General features: G+C 38.7%; 1 protein-coding gene across 4 annotated transcripts in view; it reads left to right on the forward strand.

Moving 5' to 3' along the window:
- LOC120865674 (disintegrin and metalloproteinase domain-containing protein 32-like) overlaps positions 1-24,079 on the forward strand; it is a 188,520-nt gene that overhangs the window by 17,003 nt on the left and 147,438 nt on the right. For all 4 annotated transcript variants that reach the window (XM_040242987.1, XM_040242989.1, XM_040242986.1 and 1 more), the window contains exons 3-4: positions 16,134-16,195; positions 23,439-23,514. In XM_040242987.1, coding sequence (XP_040098921.1) covers positions 16,134-16,195; positions 23,439-23,514 — 138 coding nt within the window. The remainder of the gene's footprint in view (positions 1-16,133; positions 16,196-23,438; positions 23,515-24,079) is intronic.

Genomic DNA, 24,079 nt, shown 5'->3' on the forward strand with positions numbered 1-24,079 from the left:
AGTGAAAGAGGAGAGTGAACAGTTGGCTTAAAGCTCAACATTCAGAAAACTAAGACCATGACATCTGGTCCCATCACTTCATGGCAAATAGATGGGGAAACAGTGGAAACAGTGGCTGACTTTATTTTGGGGGGCTCCAAAATCACTGCAGATGGTGATGGCCACCATGAAATTAAAAGATGCTTACTCCTTGGAAGGAAACTAATGACCAACCTAGACAGCATATTAAAAAGCAGAGACATTACTTTGTCAACAAAGATCCATCTAGTCAAGGCTATGGTTTTTCCAGTAGTCATGTATGGTTGTGAGAGTTAGACTGTGAAGAAAGGTGAGTGCCGAAGAATTGATGCTTTTGAACTGTGGTGTTGGAGAAGACTCTTGAGAGTCCCTTGGACTGCAAGGAGATCCAACCAGTCCATCCTAAAGGAGATCAGTCCTGGGTGTTCATTGGAGGGACTGATGTTGAAGCTGAAACTCCAATACTTTGGCCACCTGATGCTAAGAGCTGACTCATTTGCAAGACCCTGATGCTGAAAAAAATTGAGGGCAGGAGGAGAAGGGGATGACAGAGGATAAGATGGTTGGATGACATCACCAACTCAATGGACATGGTTTTGGGTGGACTCCGGGAGTTGGTGATGGATAGGGAGGCCTGACGTGCTGCGGTTCATGGGGTGGCAGAGAGTTGGACACGACTGAGCATCTGAACTGAACTAAACTGATTGACTGTCTTCCCTATGTGTACCTTACATTCCCTGGATGATTGATTTTTAAACTGCAATATGTTTGATTTATATTAGTTTCAGAGGTACCACATAGTGATTCAATATTTTTGTGGATTTTACTCCATTTAAAGTGATTTCAAACTAATGGACACATACACCTGTGCTGTCAAATATAACCTTGTTGCTTACTTATTTCATACATAGTACTTTGTACCTTTTAATTCCATACCTCTAACTTGCCTCCACCAGTTTTCTCTCCCATAGATAACCACTAATTTGTTCTCTATATCTGTGAGTCTGTTTCTCTTTGTGTTTACATGGTACAGCCACCATGAAAAACAGTTGGAGAGTCCTTGCTGCTGCTGCTGCTAAGTCACTTCAGTCATGTCCGACTCTGTACGACCCTGTAGACGGCAGCCCACCAGGCTCCCCGATCCCTGGGAGTCTCCAGGCAAGAACACTGGAATGGGTTGCCATTTCCTTCTCCAACGCATGTAAGTGAAAAGTGAAAGTGAAGTCGCTCAGTCATGTCCGACCTTCAGTGACCCCATGGACTGCAGCCTTCCAGGCTCCTCTGTCCATGGGATTTTCCAGGCAAGAGTACTGGAGTGGGGTGCCATTGCCTTCTCCAGGAGAGTCCTTAGAAAACTGAAAATAGAACTACCATATAATAAAGCAGTTCCACTTCTGTGTACATACTCCAACCCCCCCCTGAAAACACTTAATTCAAAAATTTACATGCACCCTAATGTTCTTCATAGCATTATTTACAATAGTCAAGATATGGAAGTAACCTGTGTCCATTAACAGAAGATTGCATAAACACACACACACACACACACACACATACTTATGATGGAATATTACTCAGCTATAAAAAGAATGAAATTCTGACATTTGCAGCAAAGTGGATAGACTTAGAGGGTATTATGCTTATTGAAATTAATCAGGGAAAGACAAATTCTCTGTGTTATCACTTATATGTGGAATATAAAAAACTGAATGAATGTCTATAGCATTGAATGTATAACAATGATATATTTTAAAAAAATTTATTTATTTATTTGGCTGTGTTGGATATTGCAGCTGGTGGGATCTTCTTTGTGACGTGAGGGATCATTAGTTGTGATGTGTGATCTTTTCATTGCAGTGTGTATACTTTAATTGTGGCATTTGGGATCTAGTTCCTGAACTAGGGATCGAACCCAGACCCTCTGCATTGAGAGCATGGAGTCTTAGCAAGTGGACCACCAGGGAATTCCCTCACTGAGTTTTTACTTTAATTTTTCTGATGATTAGTTATGTTGAATATTTTTCAATGTGACAGTTGGCCATCTGTAGGTCTTTTTTGGAAAATGTCTGTTTAGGTCTTCTGGCATTTTTTTTCCTGGGTTGTTTCTTTTTTCTTTTGCTTTTTGAATTGTATGAGCTGTTTATATATGTTGGATATTAATCCCTTATCACTTGTATTGTTTGCAAGTTCAGTTCAGTTCAGTTCAGTCGCTCAGTCATGTCTGACTATGTGACTACATGAACTGCAGCACGCCAGCCCTCCCTATCCATCACCAGCTGCCAGAGTCTACCCAAACCCATGTCCATTGAGTTGGTGATGCCATCCAGCCATTTCACCCTCTATCATCCCCTTCTCCTCCTGCCCTCTGTGTTTCCCAGAATCAAGGTCTTTCAAATGAGTCAGCTCTTCGCATGAGGTGGCCAAAGTATTAGAGTTTCAGCTTCAACATCAGTCCTTCCAGTGAACATCCAGAATTGCTTTCCTTTAGGATGGACTGGTTGGATCTTCTTGCAGTCGAAGGGACTCTCAAGAGTCTTCTCCAACACCACAGTTCAAAAGCATCAATTCTTCGGTGCTCAGCTTTCTTTATAGTCCAGCTGTCTCATCCATACATGACTACTGGAAAAACCATAGCTGTGACTAGACGGACCTTTGTCAGCAAAGTAATATCTCTGCTTTTTAATATGCTGTCTAGGTTGGTCATTAGTTTCCTTCCAAGGAGTAAGCATCTTTTAATTTCATGGTGGCCATCACCATCTGCAGTGATTTTGGAGCCCCCCAAAATAAAGTCAGCCACTGTTTCCACTGTTTCCCCATCTATTTGCCATGAAGTGATGGGATCAGATGTCATGTTCTTCGTTTTCTGAATGTTGAGCTTTAAGCCAACTTTTCACTCTCCCCTTTCACTTTCATCAAGAGGCTCTTTAGCTTCTCTTCACTTTCTGCCATAAGGGTGGTGTCATCTGCATATCTGAGGTTATCGATATTTCTCCCGGCAATCTTGATTCCAGCTCGTGCTTCCTCCAGCCCAGCGTTTCTCATGATGTACTCTGCACATAAGTTAAATAAGCAGGGTGATAGCATAGAGCCACGGCATATTCCATTTCCTATTTGGAACCAGTCTGTTGTTCCATGTCCAGTTCTAACTGTTGCTTCCTGACCTGCATACAGGTTTCTCAAGAGGCAGGTCAGATGGTCTGGTATTCCCATGTCCTTCAGAGTTTTCCATAGTTTATTGTGATCCACACAGTCAAGGGCTTTGGCATAGTCAATAAAGCAGAAATAGATGTTTTTCTGGAACTCTCTTGCTTTTTCCATGATCCAGCAGATGTTGGCAATTTGATCTCTGGTTCCTCTGCCTTTTCTAAAACCAGCTTGAACATCTGGAACTTCATGGTTCATGTATTGCTGAAGGATGGCTTGTAGAATTTTGAGCATTACTTTACTAGTGTGTGAGATGAGTGGAATTATGTGGTAGTTTGAGCATTCTTTGGCATTGCCTTTCTTTGGGATTGGAATGCAAACTGACCTTTTCCAGTCCTGTGGCCACTGCTGAGTTTTCTAAATTTGCTGGCCTATTGAGTGCAGCACTTTTACAGCATCATCTTTCAGGATTTGAAATAGCTCAACTGGAATCGCATCACCTCCACTAGCTTTGTTTGTAGTGATGCTTCCTAAGGCCCACTTGACTTCACATTTGAGGATGTCTGGCTCTAAGTGAGTGTGAGTGATCACACCCTCATGATTATCTGGGTCGTGAAGATCTTTTTTGTATAGTTCTTCCATGTATTCTTGCCACCTCTTCTTAATATCTTTTGATTCTGTTAGATCCATACCATTTCTGTCCTTTATTGAGCCCATCTTTGCATGATATGTTCCCATGGTATCTCTAATTTTCTTGAAGAGATCTCTAGTCTTTCCCATTCTATTGTTTTCCTCTATTTCTTTGCATTGATTGCTGAGGAAGGCTTTCTTATCTCTCCTTGCTATTCTTTGGAAATCTGCATTCAGATGGATATATCTTTCTTTTCCTCTTTCGCATTTTGTTTCTCTTCTTTTCACAGTAAGGCCTCCTCAGACAGGTATTTTGGTTTTTTGCATTTCTTTTTCTTGCGGATGGTCTTGATCCCTGTCTCCTGTACAGTGTCACGAACCTCTGTCCATAGTTCATCAGGCACTTTGTCTATCAGATCTAGTCCCTTAAATCTATTTCTCACTTCCACTGTATAGTCATTATGGATTTGATTTAGGTCATACCTGAATGGTCTAGTGGTTTCCCCCGCTTTCTTCAATTTAAGTCTGAATTTGGCAATAAGGAGTTCATGATCTGAGCCACAGTCAGCTCCCGGTCTTGTTTTTGCTGACAGTATAGAGCCTCTCCACCTTTGGCTGCAAAGAATATAATCAATCTGATTTCGATGTTGACCATCTGGTGATGTCCCTGTGCAGAGTCTTGTCTTGTGTTGTTGGAAGAGAGGGTGTTTGCTATGACCAGTGCGTTGTCTTGGCAAAACTCTATTAGCCTTTGCCCTGCTTCATGCTGTACTCCAAGACCAAATTTGCCTGTTACTCTAGGTATTTCTTTTTTTTTTTTATGAACCCTCCTCCCACCCCCCTCCCCACCTCTCTGAGTCATCCCCGTGTACCAGCCCCAAGAGTGCCGTATCCTGCATCAGACATAGACTGGCAATTCGATTCTTACATGATATTATACATGTTTCAGTGCCATTCTCCCAAATCATCTCACCCTCTCCCTCCAAGTCCAAAAGTCCGCTATACACATCTGAGTCTTTTTTGCTGTCCTGCATACAGGGTCATCATTGCCATCTTTCTAAATTCCATATATATGTGTTAGTATACTGTATTGGTGTTTTTCTTTCTGGCTTACTTCACTCTGTATAATCGGCTCCAGTTTCATCCATCTCATCAGAACTGATTCAAATGTATTCTTTTTAATGGCTGAGTAATACTCCATTGTGTATATGTACCACAGCTTTCTTATCCATTCATCTGCTGATGGACATCTAGGTTGTGCATTCCAGTCCCCTATAATGGAAAGGATATCTTTTCTGGATGTTAGTTCTAAAAGATCTTATAGGTTCAAAGAACCGTTCAACTTCAGCTTCTTCAGCGTTACTGGTCGGGGCATATACTTGGATTACCATGATATTGAATGGTTTACCTTGGGAATGAACAGAGATCATTCTGTCATTTTTGAGATTGCATCCAAGTACTGCATTTCAGACTCTTGTTGACTATGATGGCTACTCCATTTCTTTTAAGGGATTCCTGCCCACACTAGTAAATATAATGGTCATTTGAGTTAAATTCACCCATTCCAGTCCATCTTAGTTCGCTGATTCTTAAAATGTTGATGTTCACTCTTGCCATCTCCTGTTTGACCACTTCCAATTTGCCTTGATTCATGAACCTAACATTCCAGGTTCCTATGCAATATTGCTCTTTGCAGCATCAGACCTTGCTTCTATTACCAGTCACATCCACAACTGGGTGTTGTTTTTGCTTTGGCTCCAGCACTTCCTTCTTTCTGGAGTTATTTCTCCACTGATCTCCAGTAGCATATTGGACACCTACTGACCTGGGGAGTTCATCTTTCAGTGTCCTATCATTTTGCCTTTTCATACTGTTCATGGGGTTCTCAAGGCAAGAATACTGAAGTGGTTTGCCATTCCCTTCTCCAGTGGACCACATTCTGTCAAACCTCTCCACCATGACCCATCTGTCTTGGATGGCCCCACACGTCATGGCTTATTTTCATTGAGTTAGACAAGCTGTGGTCCATGTGATCAGATTGGCCAGTTTTCTGTGATTGTGGTTTCAGTCTGTTTGCCCTCTGATGCCCTCTCTCAGCACCTACCGTCTTACTTGGGTTTCTTTTACCTTGGACGTGGGGTATCTCTTCATGGCTGCTCCAGCAAAGTGCAGCTGCTGCTCCTTACATTGGTCATGGGGCAGTTCCTCTCCACTTTGGATGTGGGGTAACTCCTCTTGGCCACTCCTGCGCCGATCATCAGTGTGCCCGATGAACTATGGATGGAGGTTCATGATATTGTACAGGAGACATGGATTGAGACCATCCCCAAGAAAAAGAAATGCAAAAAAGCAAAATGGCTGTCTGAGGAGGCCTTACAAATAGCTCTGAAGAGAAGAGAAGCGAAAAGCAAAGGAGAAAAGGAAAGATATACCCATTTGAATGCAGAGTTCTGAAGAATAGAAAGGAGAGATAAGAAAGCCTTCCTCAGCAATCAGTGCAAAGAAATAGAGGAAAGCAACAGAATGGGAAAGACTAGAGATCTCTTCAAGAAAATTAGAGATACCAAGGGAACATTTCATGCAAAGATGGGCTCGATAAAGGACACAAATGGTATGGACCTAACAGAAGCAGAAGATATTAAGAAGAGGTGGCAAGAATACACAGAAGAACTATACAAAAAAGATCTTCATGACCCAGAGAATCACGATGGTGTGATCACTCACACTCACCTAGAGCCAGACATCCTGGAATGTGAAGTCAAGTGGGCCTTAGAAAGCATCACTACAAACAAAGTTAGTGGAGGTGATAGAATTCCAGTTGAGCTATTTCAAATCCTGAAAGATGATGCTATATGAAAGTGCTGCACTCAATATGCCAGCAAATTTAGAAAACTCAGCAGTGGCCATAGGACTGGAAAAGGTCAGTTTTCATTCCAATCTCAAAGAAAGGCAATGCCAAAGAATGCTCAAACTACCGCACAATTGCACTCATCTCACATGCTAGTAAAGTAATGCTCAAAATTCTCCAAGCCAGGCTTCAGCAATACATGTACCGTGAAGTTCCAGATGTTCAAGCTGGTTTTAGAAAAGGCAGAGATCAAATTGCCAACATCCACTGGATCATCAAAAAAGCAAGAGAGTTCCAGAAAAACATCTATTTCTGACCTATTGACTATGCCAAAGCCTTTGACTGTGTGGATCACAATCAACTGTGGAAAATTCTGAAAGAGATGGGAATACCAGACCACCTGACCTGCCTCTTGAGAAACCTGTATGCAGGTCAGGAAGCAACAGTTAGAACTGGACATGGAACAACAGACTGGTTCCAGATAGGAAAAGGAGTACGTCAAGGCTGTATATTGTCACCCTGCTTATTTAACTTATATTCAGAGTACATCATGAGAAACACTGCGCTGGAGGAAGCACTAGCTGGAATCAAGATTGCTGGGAGAAATGTCAATAACATCAGGTATGCAGATGACACCACCCTTATGGCAGAAAGTGAAGAAGAACTAAAAAGCCTCTTGATGACAGTGAAAGAGGAGAGTGAAAAAGTTGGCTTAAAGCTCAACATTCAGAAAACTAAGACCATTGCGTCCGGTCCCATCACTTCATGGCAAATAGATGGGGAAACAGTGGCTAAATTTATTTTGGGGGGCTCCAAAATCACTGCAGATGGTGATGGCCACCATGAAATTAAAAGATGCTTACTCCTTGGAAGGAAACTTAAGGCCAACCTAGACAGCATATTAAAAAGCAGACATTACTTTGCCAACCAAGGTCCGTCTAGTCAAGGCTATTGTTTTTCCTGTTGTCATGTATGGATGTAAGAGTTGGACTATAGAGAAAGCTGAGTGCCAAAGTATTGATGGTTTTGAACTGTGGTGTTGGAGAAGACTCTTGAGAGTCCCTTGGACTGCAAGGAGACCCAACCAGTCCATCCTAAAGGGGACCAGTCCTGGGTTTTCATTGGAAGGACTTGACATTGAAGCTGAAACTCGAATATTTTGGCCACCTGATGTGAAGATCTGACTCATTGGAAAAGACCCTGATGTTGGGAAAGATTGAAGGCAGGAGGAGAAGGGGATCCCAGAGGATGAGATGGTTGGATGGCATCACCGACTCAATGGATGTGAGTTTGGGTAAACTCCCTCCTTGATGGACAGGGAGGCCTGTCATGCTGCGGTTCATGGGGTCATCGAGAGTTGCAAACGACTGAGCAAATGAACTGAACTGAACTGAATATTGATTAACTCTTTAGTTTGGCTTGTCAAAAAATGTCTTTGTCTCTCCCCCAATTCTAAATGATAACTTTGCTCACCAGAGTACCCTAGTTTACAGGGTTTCCTTTTTAGGACTTTGAATATATCGTACAACTCCCTTTTGGCCTGCAAGTTTTTTGAAGAATAATCATTTGGTAGTCTTATGAAGGTTCTCTTGTATATGATTTTATCTTTCTCCTGCTGTCTTTCACATTTTCCTTTTATTTAATTATTATTATTACATTTTAATTATCATGTATGTATTGGTGTATGTCTCTTTGTGATCATCTTATTTGTTGTCTTCTGTGCTTTCTGCACCCAGATCCGTTTCCTTTTCAGGTTTCAGAAGTTTTCAGTTATAATTTTTAACGCCAAGCCCCTGATCAGAATTGTTTTATAATTTCAGTTTGGGTTGTTGGTTCCCTGACTCTTGAGATACTACTCCAAGAGTTTGTAACCTTCTTTGGAGAATTGCCTTTCAGTTATTGAGCTGCCTGCGAGTTACTCGTTGACCACATCCTCCCAGGGTAACTCTTCAGCCAGGGACTAATTGTTACGTGGGTTTAAAAGTCTAGCTTTATTGTCTCAGGTTGGAAGAAACTTTGAGACACAATGTCTTAATCAGCCAGTCTAAGGCTAGAATTTACCTGTAATCATATTTTCTTTAGCTTTATCTTTCTCCCTATTTTGCTTCTCTGTCTTCGTTGCAGATTCCTCCAGAGAGTGCTTCCTAAATAGACCGCTGACAAAAGTATCCTCATTTCAGACCCTGTTTTTAGGGAACCTGAACTAAGATACTATCCAACTAGTCTTTAGGTTTTATTAAACAGAAAGATAAATTCTCAATGTAAGTCACTGTAAATCCAGATGAATCTACTTTTTCAAGTCCCCCATGCTTAAAGAACTGCATGGTTTCTAGACCTTTACTTAAATATGTTTTGTGAAGATGAAGTGATTTTTTTTCTGGCATCTTATGATGTTTTTTAAAAAATTAGTTTTTATTAGAGTATAGTTGATTTAAAATGTGTTAGTTCTGCTGCACAGCAAAGTGAATTGATTACACATATATCTTCTTTTTTTTTAAGATTCTATTCCCACATAGGTTATTGCAGAGTATTGAGTAGAGTTCTCTGTACTGTATATAGTAGGTTCTTACTAGTTACCTATTTTATATATAGTAGTTCATAAATGTCAATCCCAATCACGCAGTTTAACTGTCTCCTTTTCCTCCTTGGTAACCATTAGTTTGTTTTCTATATCTATGACTCTTTTATAAATAAGTTCATTTGTACCAATTATTTTTTAGATTCTACATGTAAGCAATATCATATGATATTTGTCTTTCTCTGTCTGACTTACTTTACTCACTGTGACAATCTCTAGATCTATCCATTTTGCTGCAAATGGCCTTATTTTTTTTTTTAAATATGTATGAGTGATACTCCATTGGAAATATGTACCACGTCTTTATATCTTTATCCACTGATGGACATTTAGGTTGCTTTCATGTCCTGGTTATTGTAAATGGTGGTGCAGTGAACACTGGGATGCATCTATCTTTTTGAATTATAGTTTTCTCCAGGTATATGTCCAGGAGTGGGATTGCTGGATTATATGGTAGCTCTGGTTTTATTTTTTAAGTGAACTTCCATACTGTTCTCCATAGTGGCTGTACCAATTTATATTCCCACCAACAGTGTAGGGGAGGTTTCCCTTTTCTCCAGTCCCTCTACAGAATTTATTATTTGTAGATTTTTTTGACAAACTTTATTATTTATTAGATTTTTTGATGATGGCCATTCTGACCAGTGTGACGAGATAACTCATTGTAGTTTTGATTTGCAATTCTGTAATAATTTGTGATGTTGAGCATCTTTTTATGTTCCTCTTGCCCATCTACATGTCTTCTTTGGAGGAAGGTCTATTTAGATCTTCCATCCATTTTTTGATTGGGTTTGTTTGTTTGTATTTTTTTATTTAGAGCTCATGAACTATTTGTATATTTTGGTGATTAATCCCTTGTTGGTCACTTTGTTTGCAAATATTTTCCTCCCATCTTTTCATTTTGTTTATGGTTTCTTGCTATGCCATAACTTTTAAGTTTAATTAGGTCCCAGTTGTTTATTTTTGCTTTTATTTTCATTACTCTAGGAGATAAATGAAAAAGATATTGCTTTGATTTATATCAAAGAGTGTTTTATGAATGTTTTCCTCTAAGAGTTTTACAGTGTCCAGCTTGTATGTATGTCTTTAATCCAGTTTGGGTGTATTTTTGTGTATGGTGTTAGAGAATGTTCTAATTTCATCCTTTTATGTGTAGCTGTCCAGTTTTCCCACCACCACTTTTTGAAGAGACCATCTTTTCTCCATTTATATTTGCTGCTTTGTCATAGGTTAGATGACCATAAGTATCTGGGTTTATCTTCAGACTTTGTATCCTGTTCTGTTGAAAATAAGTGAGTTTGGAATCATATGAGCAAGTGAACAGGAAAATCGTTTTCTGAAAGTGTTGAAATTGTTGTAACCCTTTGCAAATAACATTATGGTAGACTTATTTGGAAAGTACCAGAAGGGACTGAATTTCTTAATCTTCGAAAGTCTGTTATTAAATGTTAAAAAACATATTTGCTGGTATTATTCAATAAATTCTTGTTTGGTCTCCATTAATCAAATCCTCTACATTTTTAAAAGACCTAGCTAATTCTCTATATGTAGTCTGTAAATAGAATGCATTTTATGCTAACTCCCACAGTGAAAGTACAGTAAAATAAGTATATCTGGTATACCAACATCTTAATAATTATTATGTTTTTGTTTTGAGAAAAATATTCACCTAAGAACTACATAGGGAGACTTGCACATCAGGTCCACTTTTAAGAGAGAAAGATTCTGCCGCATCTCTGTTCAGTTATTACATTCAGATCCGTGAGAATTTTTTCTTACTCATGTAAATTTTATTATTATTATTATTTTTAAAATTTATTTATTTTAATTGGAGGCTAGTTACTTTACAGTATTGTAGTGGGTTTTGCCACACATTGACATGAATCAGCCACGGGTGTACATGTGTTTCCCATCCTGAATCCCCTTCCCACCTCTCTCCCCATTCCATCCCTCAGGGTCATCCCAGTGCACCTTATCTGAGGTGTACCTTGTGCTGAGCACCTTGTCTCATGCATAGAACCTGGACTGACGATCTGTTTCACATGTGATAATATACATGCTTCAATGCTATTTTCTCAGATATACCGCCCTTGCTTTCACCCACAGAGTCCAAAAGACTGTTGTATACATCTGTGTCTCTTTTGCTGTCTCGTATGTAGGGTTTTCATTACCATCTTTCTAAATTCCATATATATGCGTTAGTATACTGTATTGGTGTTTTTTGTTCTGACCTACTTCACTCTTTATAATACGCTCCAGTTTCATCTGCCTCATTAGAGCTGATTCAGATGTATTCTTTTTAATAGCTGAGTAATATTCCATTCCACAGCTTTCTTATCCATTTGTCTGCAAGTGGACATCTAGGTTGCTTCCATGTCCTGGCTATTGTAAACAGTGTTGCAATGAACATTGGGGTACATGTGTCTCTTTCAATTCTGGTTTCCTTGGTGTGTATGCCCAGCAGTGGGATTGCTGGGTCATAAGGAGGTTCAATTTCCAGTTTTTTAAGGAATCTCCACACTGTTCTCCATAGTGGCTGTACTAGTTTGCATTCCCACCAACAGTGTAAGTTCAGTTCAGTTCATTTCAGTCGCTCAGTCGTGTCCGACTCTTTGCGACCCCATGAATCGCAGCACGCCAGGCCTCCCTGTCCATCACCATCACCCAGAGTTCACTCAGACTCACGTCCATCAAGTCTGTGATGCCATCCAGCCATCTCATCCTCGGTCATCCCCTTCTCCTCCTGCCCCCAATCCCTCCCAGCATCAGAGTCTTTTCCAATGACTCAACTCTTCTCATGAGGTGGCCAAAGTACTGGAGCTTCAGCTTTAGCATCATTCCTTCCAAAGAAATCCCAGGGTTGATCTCCCTCAGAATGGACTGGTTGGATGTCCTTGCAGTCCAAGGGACTCTCAAGAGTCCTCTCCAACACCACAGTTCAAAAGCATCAATGCTTCGACGCTCAGCCTTCTTCAGTCCAACTCTCACATCCATACATGACCACAGGAAAAACCATAGCCTTGACTAGACTGACCTTAGTTGGCAAAGTAATGTCTCTGCTTTTTAATATGCTATCTAGGTTGGTCATAACTTTTCTTCCAAGGAGCAAGCGTCTCTTAATTTCATGGCTGCAGTCACCATCTGCATTGATTTTGGAGCCCCCCAAAATAAAGTCTGACACTATTTCTACTGTTTCCCCATCTATTTCCCATGAAGTGATGGGACCGGATGCCATGATCTTCGTTTTCTGAATGTTGAGCTTTAAGCCAACTTTTTCACTCTCCTCTTTCACTTTCATCAAGAGGCTTTTTAGCTCCTCTTCACTTTCTGCCATAAGGGTGGTATCATCTGCATATCTGAGGTTATTGATATTTCTCCTGGCAATCTTGATTCCAGCTTGTGTTTCTTCCAGCCCAGCGTTTCTCATGATGTACTCTGCATATAAATTAAATAAGCAAGGGGACAATATACAGCCTTGATGTACTCCTTTTCCTATTTGGAACCAGTCTGTTGCTCCATGTTCAGTTCTAACTGTTGCTTCCTGACCTGCATACAGATTTCTCAAGAGACAGGTCAGGTGGTCTGGTATTCCCATCTCTTTCAGAATTTTCCACAGTTTATTGTGATCCACATGGTCAAAGGCTTTGGCATAGTCAATAAAGCAGAAATAGATGTTTTTCTGGAACTCTCTTGTTTTTTCCATGATCCAGCAGATGTTGGCAATTTGATCTCTGGTTCCTCTGCCTTTTCTAAAACCAGCTTGAACGTCAGGGAGTTCACGGTTTACGTATTGCTGAAGCCTGGCTTGGAGAATTTTGAGCATTACTTTACTAGCATGTGAGATGAGTGGAACTGTGTGGTAGTTTGAGCATTCTTTGGCATTGCCTTTCTTTGGGATTGGAATGAAAACTGACCTTTTCCAGTCGTGTGGCCACTGCTGAGTTTTCCAAATTTGCTGGCCTATTGAGTGCAGCACTTTCATAGCATCATCTCTCAGGATTTGAAACAGCTCAAGTGGAATTCCATCACCTCCACTAGCTTTGTTCGTAGTGATGCTTCCTAAGGCCCACTTGACTTCACATTTGAGGATGTCTGGCTCTAGATTAGTGATCACATCATCATGATTATCTGGGTCGTGAAGATCTTTTTTGTACAGTTCTTCCATGTATTCTTGCCACCTCTTCTTAATATCTTCTGCTTCTGTTAGGTCCATACCATTTCTTTCCTTTATCAAGCCCATCTTTGCATGAAATGTTCCCTTGGTATCTCTAATTTTCTTGAAGAGATCTCTAGTCTTTCCCATTCTGTTCTTTTCCTCTATTTCTTTGCATTGATCGCTGAAGAAGGCTTTCTTATCTCTTCTTGCTATGCTTTGGAACTCTGCATTCAGATGCTTATATCTTTCCTTTTCTCCTTTGCTTTTTGCCTCTCTTCTTTTCATAGCTATTTGTAAGGCCTCTCCAGACAGCCATTTTGCTTTTTTGCATTTCTTTTCCATGGGGATGGTCTTGATCCCTGTCTCCTGTATAACGTCACGAACTTCATTCCATAGTTCATCAGGCACTCTATCTATCAGATCTAGACCCTTAAATCTATTTCTCACTTACAATGTATAATCATAAGGGATTTGATTTAAGTCATACCTGAATGGTCTAGCAGTTTTCCCTACTTTCTTCAATTTAAGTCTGAATTTGGTAATAAGGAGGTCATGATCTGAGCCACAGTCAGCTCCTGGTCTTGTTTTTGTTGACTGTATAGAGCTTCTCCATCTTTTGCTGCAAAGAATATAATCAATCTGATTTCAGTGTTGACCATCTGTTGATGTCCATGGGTAGAGTCTTCTCTTGTGTTGTTGGAAGACGCTGTTTGCTATGACCAGTGCATTTTCTTGGCAAAACTCTATTAGTCTTTGCCCTGCTTCATTCCATATTCCAAGGCCAAATTTGCCTGTTACTCAAGGTGTTTCTTGACTTCCTACTTTTGCATTCCAGTCCCCTATAATGAAAAGGACATCTTTTCTGGGTGTTAGTTCTAAAAGGTCTTGTAGGTCTTCATAAAACTGTTCAACTTCAGCTTCTTCAGCATTACTGGTTGGGGCATAGACTTGGATAACTGTGATATTGAATGGTTTGCCTTGGAGACGAACAGAGATCATTCCCTTTTCTCCACACCCTCTCCAGCATTTATTGTTTTTAGACTTTTGGATTGCAGCCATTCTGACTGGCGTGAAATGGTACCTCATTGTGGTTTTGATTTGCATTTCTTGGATAATGAGTGATGTTGGGCATCTTTTCATGTGTATGTTAGCCATCTGTATGTCTTCTTTGGAGAAATGTCTGTTTAGTTCTTGGGCCCATTTTTTGATTGGGTCGTTTATTTTTCTAGAATTGAGCTGCAGGAGTTGCTTGTATATTTTTGAGATTAATTCTTTGTCAGTTGCTTCATTTGCTGTTTTCTCCCATTCTGAAGGCTGTCTTTTCACCTTGCTTATAGTTTCCTTTGCGCAAAAGCTTTTAAGTTTAATTAGGTCCCATTTGTTTATTTTTGCTTTTATTTCCATTACTCTGAGAGGTGGGTCATAGAGGATCCTGCTGTGATTTATGCCAGAAAGTGTTTTGGCTGTGTTTTCCTCTAGGAGTTTTATAGTCTCTGGTCTTACATTTAGATATTTAACCCATTTTAAGTTTATTTTTGTGTATGGTGTTAGGAAGTGATCTAGTTTCATTCTTTTACAAGTGGTTGACCAGTTTTCCCAGCACCACTTGTTAAAGAGATTGTCTTTTTTCCATTGTATATTCTTGCCTCTTTTGTCAAAGATAAGGTGTCCATAGGTTGTGGATTTATCTCTGGGCTTTCTATTTTGTTCCATTGATCTATATTTCCATCTTTGTCCCAGTACTGTACTGTCTTGATGAGTGCAGCTTTGTAGTAGAGCCTGAAGTCAGGCAGGTTGATTCCTCCAGGACTAAAATTTTAAAGCTAGGACATGCTGCTACTTCAGTATCAGCATCTTATGTTTGGCATTTCTGCCTTTTATCTGACATACACATATTTTGCTTCTTTCTGGTCTTACTTAAAAAAAGAAAACTTTCAAAATTTTGGCATGATTTTGGAGTTACAAAAATTGCAAAGATGCTACCTTGAATTCCCATATAATTTCATTCAGTTTCTCCTAAAATTAATATCTTATATAACCATTTTTGACCATTTACTAGACCTTTTAACAACTTGCCTTATTATTATTTTTAAAAAAATTTGTATTTTCTTCTGGTTGTTTCTTATTTTCACTGATCCTATGTTCTGGTATTTATGTCTTTTTAGTTTTTACTGAGTTTTCTTTTTAATGATATTCTAACTCTTGCTTTTCACGTATTCTCTTTTTGAAAGATAAAGTCTCATCTCTTAGATTCACTGACTGATATTACAACTCACTGCCATGTTTTAACTTGAGAATAGTAGAGTTGGAGTAAAAATCTATGCCAAATTTTAAGAATCTTCTGCTTAAAAATATAGGAAATAAGGCATACATTTCAGGAAAATGGTTAAAATAAATGACTTTTGTGCTTAGTGGAGTAAATTTAGCTTCACTGAAATAGAGAACCTTAATATCCCAGTGATGCAGTTGAATAGATGTTATGACATGGCACATAGTCTCTTCTTTTAAAAGAGTTTAAAATTCAGTTACAAATAGGTTTATAGTGCTTTATGACTCCTTTTATTGAACTAATTTTGTGGAAATAGTAAGAATAGATTATGTAATAAATGTTAAAAATATTGATGTATTATTGCAGATTTTAAGTCGCACATAGTCTGAGACTTTAAAAGCATTATTTGGAAGGATTAGTCAAGATAAAATTGTTGTTTTACCTCTTCTGTTACATTTGTCTTTACTCTCAGTTTTTCTGGATTCTCTAGGAACAGGTATCCTATAGTATTTCAATAGATGAGAAACCATATACTGTGCACCTTAAGCAAAGGTAATGTTTTATTTTTAGACTTAATTTTACTTATATGAATTTACTTGCTTATGATATAGAATATTAAAAGTCATGCAGTTATTAAACTGTTTAGTTGTCTCAGATGAACAAATGCTTTCTGTGAATTAATTCTTTGGTCCTAATGCCTCAAGTAGTCTTTAGTGAATAGGGAGGCTAGGAACAGGAAGAATAAGGATTCATCTGAAGATTAATCTGTATGATCTTAAGTTAGGATAGCCAGCAGGATCTATATAATCAGGGTAGGATGTAATAAAAAAGAAGTAAGTCTGTAACTGTATCAGTTAAGGTTTGATCAGGGAGGCAGGCTCACCACCAAGAATATGAAGTAAGGAATTTAGTATAGAAATTAGATCATACAGTACTGTGGGAGCTGGTGAATAGTTTATGGAAAAAAGTAACAGCTACATACCATCCCTAAGAGTATTGTGAAAATAATTTAAATAACTTTATATAGGGTTTAATTATTTGATGGAAAACCAGTTGAGAAATGCTGGCTTGGAAGCAATTTGTAACTTTCAAGAGGTTGATTTCAGTTAAATTTTGGGTGTAGAACTAGATTACGTGGTATTAAGGAGAGCTGAATTGTGAGAAACTGAAAGTTTTAAGTGAAAATGGCTTTTCCAGAAATGTTTGGCAGAGAGAAAAGAAAAGAAAAAATGAAATATTTTGGCTGACAGGAAGTTTCTTAAAGAGAGAAATATAAACAATGATTCGTTGTGTTATTAGATGCCAAAAAATGGCATTGAGTAAAAGAGTTAACCTACTCCTTTAGACAGAACGGAAGAATAGTAAATGCCAACTCAAAGAGCTTTTCAAGTACGTAAGAGAGAATGCATATTGCATTTGAATATATTATCAGAACTATAAGCAGTAGTAAGAAATAAAGGAATTGGAGCCTGGGAGATGGATCGAGCATGTGTATACTCTATTTTTAGAAATTACCTGCATAATAATTAGGATGGTATGACAATTATGAAGCTATTGCAAAAGTTATATGAGATATAATAAGCATAATTTTGAATGTATAAGAGGTTTCTTTTTGAGATATAACTGAGGTGGCAGAAAAAAATTAGATATTGGACACAATGGTAGAGATTTGATGGGCAGTGAAGGAATAGGTCAAGTCTGTGTCAGAGAATATCCATAAGTGTCCAGTGGCAGTAAGGCTGACTGACTGATTGTTTGAAGTACAGTTGTCTTACAATATCTTATTAGTTTCAGGTGTACAGTGTAGTGACTATATATTTTTATAGATTACAAACTATATATAGTATTATAATTGGTAGTTCATATCTCTTAATCCCCTTCACTTATGTGTTAAAGGCCATTTTTATAAACCCACAGCTAACATCATACTCAATGATGAAAAGCTAAAAGCTTTTTTCTCTAAGACTACAAGTAAGACGAAGATGCCTGCTCTCATTGCTTTTGTTCATCATAGTATTGGAAGTCCTAACCATAGCAATTAAAAAGAAATAATTTTCTGAAGGAAATCAACCCGGAGTATTCATTGGAAGGACTGATACTGAAGTTGAAGCTCCAGTACTTTAGCCACCTAATGCAAAAAGCCAACTCATTGGAAAAGACCCTGATGCTGGGAAAGATTGAGGGCAGGAGGAGAAGGTGGTGATAGAAGATGAAATGGTTGGGTGGCATCACCAACTCAATGGACATGAGTTTGAGCCAACTCCAGGAGACAGTGAGTGACAGAGAAGTCCGGCATGCTGCAGTCCATGGGGATGGAAATAGTCGGACATGACTTAGTAACAGAACAACAACAATATACATCCAGATCGGAAGGGAAGAACTATAATAGTCATTATTTTCAAATGGCATTATACCACAGAAAACCCTAGAAATGCCACCAAAAAACTATTAGAACTAATAAATGAATTCAATAAAACTACAGGGTACAAAATTAATGTATAGATCTATTCTATTACTATGCACTGGAATGCAAAAGTAGGAAGTCAAGAAACACCTGGAGTAATAGGCAAATTTGGCCTTGGAATACGGAATGAAGCAGGGCAAAGGCTATAGAGTTTTGCCAAGAGAATGCACTGGTCATAGCAAACACCCTCTTCCGACAACACAAGAGAAGACTCTACCCATGGACATCACCAGATGGTCAACACCGAAATTAGATTGATTATATTCTTTGCAGCCAAAGATGGAGAAGCTCTATACAGTCAGCAAAAACAAGACCAGGAGCTGACTGTGGCTCAGATCATAAACTCCTTATTGCCAAACTCAGACTTAAATTGAAGAAAGCGGGGAAAAACCACTAGACCATTCAGGTATGACCTAAATCAAATCCCTTATGATTATACATTGTAAGTGAGAAATAGATTTAAGGGACTAGATCTGATAGATAGAGTGCCTGATGAACTATGGAATGAGGTTCGTGACATTGTACAGGAGACAGGGATCAAGACCATCCCCATGGAAAAGAAATGCAAAAAAGCAAAAAGGCTGTCTGAGGAGGCCTTACAAAAAAAGGAGAGAAGCGAAAAGCAAAGGAGAAAAGGAAAGATATAAGCATCTGAATGCAGAGTTCCAAAGAATAGCAAGAAGAGATAAGAGAGCCTTCCTCAGTGATCAGTGCAAAGAAATAGAGGAAAACAACAGAATGGGAAAGACTAGAGATCTCTTCAAGAAAATTAGAGATACCAAGGGAACATTTCATGCAAAGATGGGCTTGATAAAGGACAGAAATGGTCTGGACCAGCAGAAGCAGAAGATATTAAGAAGAGGTTGCAAGAATATACAGAAGAACTGTACAAAAAAGATCTTCATGACCCAGAGAATCACAATGGTGTGATCACTCACCTAGAGCCAGACATCCTGGAATGTGAAGTCAAGTGGGCCTTAAAAAGCATTACTGTGAGCAAAGCTAGTGGAGGTGATGGAATTCCAGTTGAGCTATTTCAAATCCTGAAAGATGATGCTGTGAAAGCGCTGCACTCAATATGCCAGCAAATTTGGAAAACTCAGCAGTGGCCATAGGACTGGAAAAGGTCCATTCCAATCCCAAAGAAAGGCAATGCCAAAGAATGCTCAAACTACCGCACAATTGCACTCATCTCACATGCTAGTAAAGTAATGCTCAAAATTCTCCAAGCCAGGTTTCAGCAATACGTGAACCGTGAACTTCCTGACATTAAAGCTGGTTTTAGAAAAGGCAGAGAGGGACCAAAGATCAAATTGCCAACATCTGCTGGATCATGGAAAAAGCAAGAGAGTTCCAGAAAAACATCTATTTCTGCTTTATTGACTATGCCAAAGCCTTTGACCATGTGGATCACAATAAACTGTGGAAAATTCTGAAAGAGATGGGAATACCAGACCAACTGACCTGCCCCTTGAGAAACCAGTATGCAGGTCAGGAAGCAACAGTTAGAACTGAACATGGAACAACAGACTGGTTCCAAATAGGAAAAGAAGTACGTCAAGGCTGTATATTGTCACCCTGCTTATTTAACTTATATGCAGAGTACATCATTAGAAACGCTGGGCTGGAAGAAGCCCAAGCTGAAATCAAGATTGCCGGGAGAAATATCAATCACCTCAGATATGCAGATGACACCACCCTTATGGCAGAAAGTGAAGAAGAACTCTTAATGAAAGTGAAAGAGGAGAGTGAAAAAGTTGGCTTAAAGCTCAATATTCAGAAAACGAAGATCATGGCATCTGGTCCCATCACTTCATGGGAAATAGATGGGGAAACAGTGGAAACAGTGTCAGACTTTATTTTTTTGGGCTCCAGATCACTGCAGATGGTGATTGCAGTCATGAAATTAAAAGATGCTTACTCCTTGGAAGGAAAGTTATGGCCAACCCAGATAGCATATTAAAAAGCAGAGACATTACTTAGCCAACAAAGGTCCGTCTAGTCAAGGCTATGGTTTTTCTAGTAGTCATGTATGGTTGTGAGAGTTGGACTGTGAAGAAGGCTGAATGCTGAAGAATTGATGGTTTTGAACTGTGGTGTTGGAAAGGACTCTTGAGAGTCCCTTGGACTGCAAGGACATCTAACCAGTCCATTCTGAAGGAGATCAGCCCTGGGATTTCTTTGGAAGGAATGATGCTAAAGCTGAAGCTCCAGTATTTTGGCCACCTCATGCGAACAGTTGACTCATTGGAAAAGACTCTGATGCTGGGAGGGATTGGGGGCAGGAGGAGAAGGGGACGACAGAGGATGAGATGGCTGGATGGCATCACAGATTCGATGGACGTGAGTCTCTGTGAACTCTGGGAGTTGGTGATGGACAGGGAGGCCTGGCGTGCTGCTATTCATGGGGTCTCTAAAAGTCGGACACAACTGAGCTACTGAACTGAACTGAACTGATGCACTAATAATGAAATATCAGAAAAATAAATTAAAAAAATCCTAGTTACAATTGCATCAGAAAGAAAGAAATACCTGGGAATAAATTTAATGAAGGGAGGTGAAAAACCTGTACTCTGAAAAGTCTAAGACATTGATAAAGAAATAGAAGAGAATGCAAATAAATGGAAATGTACACCATGCTTACACATTGGAAGACTTAATATTGATAAAAGTCCATTGTACTAATCAAGGTAGTCTACTATTTTAGTCCAATTCTATCAAAATACTCACACGTTTTTCAGGAAGTATAATAGATAATCCTAAAATTTGTATGAAATACAGAAGACCTTGAAAAGCCAGTTATATTTATTTTAGGTCATGGGAGAGAAGTGTAGGTTGCAGAGCCATCTTTTAAAAATATATATTAGGTATAAATGAGGCACCAGAAATGAACAAGATAAAAAGGTAGGGGTGAATATTAATGAGAGGGAAAAACAACCAGAAAATGAATGCCAGGGAAACACTTAAGTGAAGAAGTAAGGATCCAGATGAAGGGACTTACACAAGGAGACAAGGTGATATGAGGGAAAAATCAGGGGTAAATGGTATGATTGAAGTTGAAGAGCAGATGGTTTAAAGAAGGGGAGTATGATGGGCACCTTATCTTCGACAAAGGAGGCAAGAATATACAATGGAGTAAAGACAATCTCTTTAACAAGTGGTGCTGGGAAAACTGGTCAACCACTTGTAAAAGAATGAAACTAGATCACTTTCTAACACCACACACAAAAATAAACTCAAAATGGATTAAAGAGCTAAACGTAAGACCAGAAACTATAAAACTCCTAGAGGAGAACATAGGCAAAACACTCCGGCATAAATCACAGCAGATTTATTATCTGCTCTATTATCCACCTCCCAGAATACTGGAAATAAAAGCAAAAATAAACAAATGGGATCTAATTAAAATTAAAAGCTTCTGCACAACAAAGGAAACTATAAGTAAGGTGAAAAGACCGCCTTCTGAGTGGGAGAAAACAATAGCAAATGAAGGAACTGACAAACAACTAATCTCAAAAATATACAAGCAACTTATGCAGCTCAACTCCAGAAAAATAAACGACCCAATCAAAAAATGGGCCAAAGAACTAAATAGGCATTTATCCAAAGAAGACATACAGATGGCTAACAAACACATGAAAAGATGCTCAACATCACTCATTATCAGAGAAATGCAAATCAAGACCACAATGAGGTACCACCTCACACCAGTCAGAATGGCTGTGATCCAAAAGTCTACAAGCAATAAATTCTGGAGAGGATGTGGAGAAAAGGGAACCCTCTTAAACTGTTGTTGGGAATGCAAACTAGTACAGCCACTATGGAAAACAGTGTGGAGATTCCTTAAAAAATTGCAAATAGAGCTGCCTTATGACCTAGCAATCCCACTGTTGGGCGTACACACTGAGGAAACCAGAATTGAAAGAGACACATGTACCCCAATGTTCATTGCAGCACTGTTTATAATAGCCAGGACATGGAAACAACCTAGATGTCCACTGGCAGACAAATGGATAAGAAAGCTGTGGTACATATACACAATGGAGTATTACTCAGCCATTAACAAGAATACATTTGAATCAGTTCTAATGAGATGGATGAAACTCGAGCCAATTATACAGAGTGAAGTAAGCCAAAAAGAAAAACACCAATACAGTATACTGACACATATATATGGAATTTAGAAAGATGATAATGATGACCCTGTATGCGAGACAGCAAAAGAGACACAGATGCATAGAACGGACTTTTGGACTGTGAGGGAGAGGGAGAGGGTGGGATGATTTGGGAGAATGGCATTGAAACATGTATACTATCATGTAAGAAATGAAGTGCCAGTCTATGTTTGATACAGGATACAGGATGCTTGGGGCTGGTGCATGGGGATGATCCAGAGAGATGATATGGGGTGGGAGGTGGGAGGGGGATTCAGGATTGAGAGCTCGTATACACCCGTGGTGGATTCATGTCAATGTATGGCAAAACCAATACAGTATTGTAAAGTAAAATAAAGTAAAAAAAAAAAAAAAAAGAAGAAGGGGAGTATGGTCAGTAGTGTGAAGTGCATCAGATAGTTTTATTTGACTCAAACTGCTTTTTCTTTTTGGATTTGACAATGAGGGGATCATTATATGGCATCAGTTTTAATGGCAGATTCTCAGCAGAAGCTACTCTGGTTCTACTCTAGTTACATTACATTGGATTGAGAAGTGAGCATCAGGTGAGGAAGCATAAGTGAAATAACATAATGGGGACAAGGAATGATACCCAAGAAGACTGAACTATGACTGTTACAGAATGCTCTTCTGCTTCATTATAGTAATATATATTCATGATAGTAAAATTGAGAAAGAATGAAAGAATAAAAAACTCTTATAATCCTACACCCATTTCTAATCTTTGTAAACTTTAAAATGGTTTTCTTTTGTCTTATAGTTCGTTTTCCTTATTTTTTAAAGGAGTATAATAAGATGGGAAATATTATTTTGAGTAAATGCATATTACTTTAAACAAAAATTACACACAGGTCAAAAGAAAATACTACCTTTGTCAGGGATTGGCAGTCTTTTTCTTTAAAGACCCAGATAGTAAATATTTTAGGGTTTGAAGAGCATGATAGCTCTGTCAAAATGACTCATCTTTTCTGTTGTATCATGAAAGCTGCCATGAACTGTATGTAAGTGAATGGGTGTCGCTATATGCAAATAAATTTTATTTACAAACACAGAGATAGGTCAGATTCGGCTTTGAGGGTGCTAAGTTTGCTGACTGCTGCTTTATATTTTTTCAAAAAGAATAACTTAAAATTCTCTCACTCTTTTTTATATCCAGCTTTTTTTTAGCAAATAATTTCATGGTTTATATGTATAATCAAGGATCTATGAATTCTCAATCTTCAAATATTCAGGTAAGATTTAAATTTTATGTTTTAAAGATTTTTAAAAACCTTTTTTATACAACTACTTTCCTAATGTAGAAGACCTTATTCACACAGGATATATGTAAAGTGACCTATGTATGCCTCATTTCACCCATTGTTAGGGTTTCTTGAAGTCTTGATAAATTAAAGACGAACTAGACTGACAGTATATTCTACTCTGCAGCCAATTTAATTAGTTTATATTTTGTTGAATAAATGAATAGAAATTAAATAATAGTAAAAACAAGCACAAATATTACTGAACCCAAAATCATAGACTGAAATCCTTTTCTTTTGTTTTACCCCCATCTCATCCATCAGTGAATCCTATTGATTCTACCCTTTAAATTATGTACTTAGAACCTACCTTCTTCCTCTGTCTCTGTCTGCTGATACCATTGTTTCTCAAGTAAAGATCATATCTAGTTTGGGTTATTGTGATAACTTCCTAAATAATCTCCCTGCTTCCACACTGCTCTGCTTCTTCTAGGTCCATACCATTTCTGTCCTTTATCAAGCCCATCTTTGCATGAAATGTTCCCTTGGTATCTCT

This window comes from Oryx dammah, unplaced genomic scaffold, assembly GCF_014754425.2.
Source record: "Oryx dammah isolate SB20612 unplaced genomic scaffold, SCBI_Odam_1.1 HiC_scaffold_7, whole genome shotgun sequence".
NCBI lineage: Eukaryota > Metazoa > Chordata > Mammalia > Artiodactyla > Bovidae > Oryx > Oryx dammah.